The following is an 8,096-nucleotide window of genomic DNA, read 5'->3' as shown; positions in this document are numbered from 1 at the left end:
TGACTTGTTGGTTTAATAAATCTCTAGTTATTGTAATAATTTATTGGCTACCGTAATGTATTTATTAGTCACCTGCCGTTAATAAAAAGTGCCAGCTTTTTCTAGTGCCAAGTGTGGTGTGTTGTGTCAGTGCCCAAGGAGCTTCCCCCAGGTGCACCCACATGACACGTGTCCTCGGGCCCTGCACAGGTCCGGTCCCAGGGCCAGGGCCGTGGGCCGCCTGGCAAAGGGGCGCACTCGACTGGAGGCGGAAGGATTCTGGGCAACTGGCCTGACCCTGCTGACCTCTTGGGATTGTCGTGAGCCCACCTTCCTGTCCCAGTGTGCTTGGGGCCGGCCACCCCACCGCCCTGGGGGACCCAGCAGCCGGGCCTGTGGCCGGTGGGGGCTGGGGAGAGACAGGAAGGTGAGCGTGGACAGGAGTGGGTGGCTGTCGCCCGGCCGTGGTCCCTGGCTTCTTGCTCTTTCCTCGAGTGGTACTGTCTTCCTTTGAGTGTACCGCACGCAGCGTCTGTTTTCTCCAGCTTCTAAGGACTAGCAGGGCTCCTGGCTCCGTGGTGCTGGGCTCCGGTCAGTGTGCGGAGGGACGGCAGTCGGTCGTGCGCGTGGGGAGGGGGGCTCAGTGCCGGCGCCTCGCCACCTCAGTGCTCTCCCAGAGTCTTCTGGATCAGCCCTCTTCCAAGGCTCACTCCAAGACCCTCCCCACAAAACCGGGTCGGACTGTGCCTCTCCAGACCACAGACCTCTGCGGTGCATGTGCACTGTCCCCTCAACTAGACTGTGAGCTCTGAGAGAGCAGGACTCGAGCTGGCTCTTCCTGCCGCCCCGTCGCAGCCCAGCAGAGGCGCATCCAGTCCGTGCTGCTGGGCAGAGCGCGGGTGTGTGCGGCCGCTCTGCAGCCCCGGCCAGAGGCCGTGGGAGGGCTGAGCCTCTGCCCTGTGGAGCCCCGGGGCCCACGCGGCCCCTGCGCTCCTCCTGCGAACAGACACAGTCCCTCCTCGGCTCAGGTCACTCTGGGAATCCCTTCCGATCCTGGGAGTCCTCCAGCATGTGTCCCCAATGCATCCCCGTGGGTCTGAAGGTCCAAACAATGCTCGGGACGTCGGCTGTGCAGTGGGGTCTCTGGCTGCGCGCTTCTGGCTCTTGCTTGAGCCGCTGTGGGACCAGGCAGCTCTGTGTGGTGGGAGGCCTTTTCCTACTGAGTCCTTGCGTCGTGGAGCGTCCCTACTCTGCCGTCGGAGGTGAGGCATTGAGGCTGAGCATCCCCAGCCCTCAGCAGGGAGCCTCCGTTCACGCAACCTCCGCCCGTCCTCTGAACAGGCCCCGTGGCGACAGCCCCTCTGAGTGCGACTGTGCACGTGACAGGCCGACTTTGGGGGGCTGAGAGTGGAATGTGCCGGGTGAGGCCGGGAGGCTGACGAGGTCATAGGTGTTAACTGGTCCAGCAGAGAGAAGGACTAGGCCGTTCACCGCAGCTCCTAGAGGCGGTAGTGAATCCATGCCAGTTGTCTGCAGGCTCCTGAGGGGCCACGGAGGGCCAAGAGGGCTTGGGGCTGAGGCCCTTGCAGGTCATTGGCATAATAGTGCAGACACGGGAGAGTGGCCAAAGACGCACAGAGCTGGTCGTGACCCTCTTACCCGTTGTTCCTCTAAGGGCCGTAGGCAGCCCACATTGGCTGGATGAACCATTGTGTTTCGTAAGCTCTAGATCTGGCCCAGAGCTGGGTACACGTCTCTGCTCTTCTGGGCTCCAGCTGTCACCTCTCATTGTCCCCTCATGCTTAACACGAGGCAGGGGGTGTGCTGACTGGGTGCTGGCAGGGTGGGGCCCAGTGAGCCACGGTCGTCACTCTGCCATCTTTCCTCACCCTCTTCTGCTCTGATAGAGGAAGGGGCCCTGGCAAATGAACTTACTCAGCTCTTACTGCTCACTCGGCCTCCGCGGAATAATGCCCAGTGATGCCCATGCCACCTCTGTGCGATGATTTGTTTCAGTCTTCATATGACGGAGGGACAGTGTAGCCTGGAATTACCATGGAGCTGAGTGTGGAATGGAGAAGTTTCCAGGGCTAGGACAGGGTCGTAGGGAGAAACGACCTTCGTTTCCTGGAGGAACCACCTTCCCGTGCGGAAATGGCTTCTCTCACAGAGACACCTGCTCCCCTGCATCACCAAGAAACATGGCCCAAGTCCGTGTGCTCAGTCCTGCGCACGCAAGTCAGTCCTTGCCTGGGGCAAAAGGCTACTCGGGTTCTGCTGTATTTGGGGTGCCCACGGCAGTCACTCACCTGCTAAGCGGCCATCTGTGTGCAAGGCAGTACTTCGTGTCTGCATTGCTTCAGACTCCTTGCGGGGTCGGACATGGCTGAGTCTGATCCAGCCAGAGGAAGTACGGTCCCCCAGAACCCCCCACCTCGGGAAGCAGTCTGGGCAGGAGCATCTCCCCAGAGAGGAGGCCCCCCAGGATGCTGGCGGGAGCCTGGCATGACCTCCCCTCCACTCACAGGAGGGGTGTAGAGTCACTCACCACTCCCAGAGGGCATCTCAACCCACAGACTGGGCCCCAGAGAAAGATCTGGACAGGAAGTGCCGAGGCCCAGCTCTTGGGCTCCAGTCTGGCACCGCCTCCCCCCACCAACACATACCCACCCATGCAGGGAGACCCTTCCATGGCTGGGGACTGTGCAATGGGGAGAGTCCGTGTCGCCCTGTCCTCAGCCTCACCTGGGGAGCCACGGCTGTTCCCAGTCCGGTCTCTGCCCCGAGGTGATGGTGTCGAGTGCCCTGAACGCCGAACCCAGCAGCCCCGTGCTGTGACAGGTCACAGTCCTACCGTCGCCTTCCGAGGAGCCGTGAGGGCACAGGAGCCCCACCTGAGCTGCCAAGCAGCCCCATTCTTTTCTCTCAAACCTAATTCTCTTCTTCTCTTTCCCTGTCTCCATGTCTGTCCCTCCCGCTGTCTGTCTGCCTCTCTTTCCCCCGCCTGGGGCTACAGAACCGCATGCACGAGTCTCTCATGCTCTTCGACTCCATCTGTAACAACAAGTTCTTCATCGATACCTCCATCATTCTCTTCCTCAACAAGAAAGATCTCTTTGGTGAGAAGATCAAGAAGTCACCTTTGACCATCTGCTTTCCTGAATACACAGGTGGGTGTCGGGGAGGCCCCGCCTCCGCCAGAGACCTGGGCTTTTCCAGAGCCACAAACCAGAGCCCGGGTGCCAGCTGGTGCTGGCACGTGGGCACCTCTGCCCCAGTCGGGCAGGGATGCAGAGAAACCCAGCAGGGAGGGAGCCGGTTTGGCTTTCCCGGGACAGAGCCCTGGGCGTGGTGGGAGATGGACCCACCTGACCCATTTGTATTGCCCCCATGTGACGTGAGGGCCACTTGGCAGGAATCAGGAGGCAGGACAGGGCCATGGGCTTCCCCTTTCATCTTGTGCTCACCCTCTAGGAAAGCTGTCCTGCCTTCCCCAGTCTCACCAGTGGCCTCCATTTCCCCCTGCGCTGGGAGGCTTCTGGGCCATACAGCACCTTGCCATGAGTTAGAAAGGGTGGACATGTGGCCTGGGAGGGGACCTGAGCTGCTTTTCAGCCCCTACGTGCTTGGGTGCACTGTGCCCAGCTAGGGCCTTCCACCCCTCCCCCACCACAGCCGTCCCCTCGCCGTCCCCTCCCCCTTACCTGCTGTCCCCCACTTCCTATGCCCTTGGCCCTTTCCCCAAATCAAAGCACTCCAGCTCTCCGCAAGCTGCCTCCACCCCTGCCTGCCTTCTTCCGCCCTCTCTGGGGAGCGCACCTTCTCTCTCTTTGGGCTCCCAGGAGGAGGCATCACAGATCCCCACGAAGCTCTTCTGGAAGGGGTGGCGAGGTGTCGGGCTGTCCCTAGCAGCAGAGGGAGCGCGGCTGCTGTAGGATGGCCGAGCTCTGGGCTGCTACGGGCTGGAGCAGTGCTGATGGCATAGCAGGGCCCAGCCGTCGTCCCTCCGGACCCTGGGAAGCTTCTAGAGGCCCCTGGGGTACAAGAGAGGGGGATGTGTCACAAGCTGGCTCCACCAGGAACCCACGAACTGACAACCCTGGAGAGAGATAAGGGTATGGACTCACCTCCCAGGGCTATCCAGGCTCCCCAAACCGAGCCAGATTCCAGAAGAGATGGATGCCGGCCCCTCCATCCACCTCTACTACAAGAAAGAGTCAGCCCTCGCCCTTGTGTGGGGAGGAGGGCCCATCAGCTTGTTCGGAGCACAGCCTGCCTCCTCACTGATGCCCCGCACTGCCCAGCCCAGCCCGGCCCAGCCCAGGGTGCATGGGGAGGGGAGGGGCGCAGGCTCCTGTAGGCAGGGTGCAGGCTGAGTCCCCGGCAGCCTCCGGAGCCGGACCACCTGCAACTTTGGGCAAGTCAGTCACCTGTGCCCCGCCTTTCATCTGGGCACCATAGTAGGTAACAAGAATGCCTACCGCATAAGGCGGCCATGCGGGTGGATGGAGCAGAGCCGTGCGCCAAGCCTCCTTGCCGCTACCAGTTAGTGCTATTCAGAGGATGAAAACCGAGAAAGGGGGAATGGGCCATGGAGGCTAGAGGGAGTCTGGGGGCGGGGGGCAGGCATGGGACAAACCGGAAGGGCCCAGCCCCAGGCTGCCCGGTGTCGAGGGGGTCACCACAACTTTCTAAAGACTTGAATCTGTCCTGAGGGACCTTAGCTGAGGCTGCTAGAGAGAAAGCAGCAGCGTCTGCCGAGAGCAGGCTTCGGCCACAAGCCCCAGCAGGCCTTCTTGGGCCAGTGCTACCTTCCTGAGGGGCAGGCGTGACCCTAAGACTCTCCTCCCTTGCCCCCAGGGGCCCGCCCCGTGGGACCCCAATCTGGGACGCAGCCTGAGGCGTGGTCAGCCTTGGTGCTGTGGAGCGCAGGGCTCCCCCAGAGAAAGCCAGTCTCTGGAATCCAGAAACATTTGAGTTTTCCAGGGCCTCCAGACGACTCCAGTTTGAGTTCAAATGCCACCATGATGGATGACAAATGGTCACTGATGCAGTGGCACCATAAGGTGCCAAGGCCTGTGGGACATAAAACAAGCTGGAAGGAAGGGAGGGGCCGACTCTGCCAGGGTACCGACTCAGCAGATGCTATAGAAGCCACGGCGGGGCGTCCCCACCATCAGGACAGGGCCCCCCGGGGGTCTCACCTCCAGGGGCGCTCTGCCTGGGCGCTCTCGGGGCAGGAAGCTCCTTGACGGGGTCCACCCTGGCGCCACTGACTTGACGTCTTCACTACAGCCGCGCCACTCAGGGCACTTTTGCCTTTGGTGCCCCACCAATAATGGGGTTGAGGAGGGGTCTCTGCCCTGACCCCCACCTCTGAGACATCCCCACCCCCTTACCTCTGACCCCTTCTACTTGCTAACCTGGCTACACGACATCCAAGCCCCAGCTTGCCCCTCTGATTCACACTCCCATCACCCCCACAGCTGAAGAATGGGGCAGGGCGGGCCAGGGCAGGGGGAGGTCTCATCCCACACCCTCCACATAATATTCGGATCGTTTCCATGCTGGCCAGATGCTAGCTGCGCTGATGGAAACGGGGCATCTTCTTTTAACGGGCTTTAGGCAGTTCTGTGTTGGTCCCCATTTCATGGTAATTGACAACTGTCTACAGGGTGAAGCCACGAAGGTTTGGGTTGTAGCTGGATGGAAACCTGCCCTTAGGTTATCCGCAGAAACCTCCGCCAGGCCCCAGCCAGGATCAAGGGGATGGCCAAGGGCTCGTGGAGGGCCGTGGGGGCCAGCTACACACTGCAAGCCCCCTAAACTTCCCACCCAGGGGATACCACTGCTCCCACATCCCAGCCCCACATCTTCCTCACGGGAGAGGAAGCCCTGGAGAAAGGAGGCAAGGCCGGGACACCGGGAGCCCTGGGTCACCACCCTCCGGGGGACCCTTCCATCAGACTGCACTGTCTTGTTCGGCAGAAGCAGCAGGACTGGTTTAGACCACGGGTGAGTGTCGTGACAGGCGGCCCCGGGGCCCCAGCCTCGGTGTGCTCATCCAGAGATCAAAAGAGGTGGCCCGTGGCCTTCACCCCTGCAGGGCTCCTGGGTAGACCTAGTGTGAAAACAGTAAATGGCCTTAACGAGGCAAGAGCCAGGCAAATGCTAAGCTGACACGCAGTCTTTAACGTAAAATGCGGCCACGCCTCGGGGTAAGGACCCTGCCTTGAACCCGCGACACAGCTCTCTGCCCTAGATCCCCGCCCGCGCCACCACGGCGCTCACCGGGGCCTCCGGCCTCTTCTGTCTTGTTGCAGGCCCCAACACCTATGAGGACGCGGCCGCCTACATCCAAGCACAATTTGAAAGCAAAAACCGCTCACCCAACAAAGAAATTTATTGTCACATGACTTGTGCCACAGACACGAATAATATCCAGGTGGTATTCGACGCTGTCACCGACATCATCATTGCCAACAACCTCCGGGGCTGCGGCTTGTACTGACCTCTTGTCCTGTATAGCAACCTATTTGGTAATGATTCCGGCACTCACAGAAAAGCTTGCGCGTATACACACACACACACACACACACACACACACACACACCACTAACAAATGCAAGTTGGTAAATAAACTTTAAAAAGGTATAACAAGACCTTATATATATACAGATATATATTAAAAAATTCTTTTTAGTTTGTATTAGAGCGAGCTTCGGACAGAACTGACCACATAGATGATCAGGGGTTTTCTGGGACAGCACGTGAACAGGCACGTGAACGCGTGCACACGCTCTCACACGTACGCACGCACACACGTCATGATGGAGTCCTGACTCGGGAGTCCATCCTTTTCAGAACAGCCACGTGATTTTACTCGGAGACCCATTTCTGTGAGCAGGGGGAGGGCAAAGAAAGGCCTGGCGTTAGTCTGGCTTCTCTGCCTCCGCCCGCTGAGGCTGTGTTCTCAGTTCTGTCCTGCTCCTGTGCAAATTCCAAAGCCCTTCAAAAAATGGCCAACACCCTAGACATCTCCCTGCCCTATACTCCCAACAACAGAAAAACTAAGGATGCTTCCCTTTCGGGTGGCGGTGGTTGTTAATCTCAAGAATTTAGAAGAATCGTTGCTCCGACCAATCCACTGTCTCCTGAGTTTTCTTTATTCATGTTAATAAGGCGAGAGTCGGAGAATGGAGACTTGGCCTGCTTTCTAGAAGCAGCTGAGGGGAGGGGACACTGAACATGGCTGACACCCGCCTGCGAAGTTGAAGCCAGCCCCCTGGAGAAGGGCTCTCCTCATAGGGAGCAGGGAGGGCCGGATATGGAGGCCTGACCTGAGTCAGGGGCCTGTGGGGTGACAGTGTCCCAGTGTCCCCTGGGGTTCTTGATCCCTGTTGCAGTGCGGCCCCACCTTGCCCTCCCCTGACATTATTAAAAACATTCTAGGGTTTCTGTTTTTGTTTGTTGGTTGGTTGGTTTTTAAAATCAAAGACGATGGTCAGCCTGGACCCCCTTATCTCTCTCTCTACAGACTGCTTCACGGACTCTTTGCTGTTGACGTTGATCTCCTGGTAGCATGACCTTTTGGCCTTTGTAAGACACACAGCCTTTCTGTATCAAGCCCCTGTCCAACCTACGACCCCAGAGTGACTGACGGCTGTGTATTTCCGTAGAATGCTGTAGAATCTGGTTTTAGTTGAGTCTTTACATTTAGAATTTGAAAGGAAAAAAAAAAAAAGAACATTTCTCATGTGCTTTGTAGCTTAAAAAAATAAGGAAAAAGGAAAACTCACCATTTCATCCATATCTGTCTTTTTTTTTTTTTTTTGTAAAAAAAAAAAAAAAGAACATTTCTCATGTGCTTTGTAGGTTAAAAAAATAAGGAAAAAGGAAAACTCACCATTTCATCCATATCTGTCTTTTTTTTTTTTTTTTTTTTTTTTTTTTTTTTTTTTTTTGGAAATAAAGCAGCATACACATCTGCACCCGCACCCCTCCACCCCTGCCCGCCACCTCTATCCCCAGCACAGAGGGGCCCCCAATGCACCCGCAGAGCTGCCCCTCCTGGGTGCCTGGGTCCGAGGGAGTGTGTTCAGGTGGCGCTTCCCGGA

At 58.1% G+C, this 8,096-nt stretch overlaps 1 protein-coding gene across 1 annotated transcript in view; it reads left to right on the top strand.

Annotated features, from left to right (window-relative positions):
- The window catches only part of GNAO1 (G protein subunit alpha o1), a 166,572-nt gene extending 158,846 nt beyond the window's left edge, over positions 1-7,726 (top strand). The window contains exons 7-9 of the mRNA XM_077751324.1: positions 2,996-3,149; positions 6,303-6,518; positions 7,517-7,726. Coding sequence (XP_077607450.1) covers positions 2,996-3,149; positions 6,303-6,490 — 342 coding nt within the window. The 3' untranslated portion in view covers positions 6,491-6,518; positions 7,517-7,726. The remainder of the gene's footprint in view (positions 1-2,995; positions 3,150-6,302; positions 6,519-7,516) is intronic.
- Positions 7,727-8,096: the final 370 nt, after the last annotated feature.

The sequence above is a fragment of the Crocuta crocuta genome, unplaced genomic scaffold (genome assembly GCF_008692635.1).
Source record: "Crocuta crocuta isolate KB4526 unplaced genomic scaffold, BGI_CrCroc_1.0 scaffold124, whole genome shotgun sequence".
Taxonomy (NCBI): Eukaryota; Metazoa; Chordata; class Mammalia; order Carnivora; family Hyaenidae; genus Crocuta; species Crocuta crocuta.
This window is presented reverse-complemented; position numbering and strand designations above follow the sequence as displayed.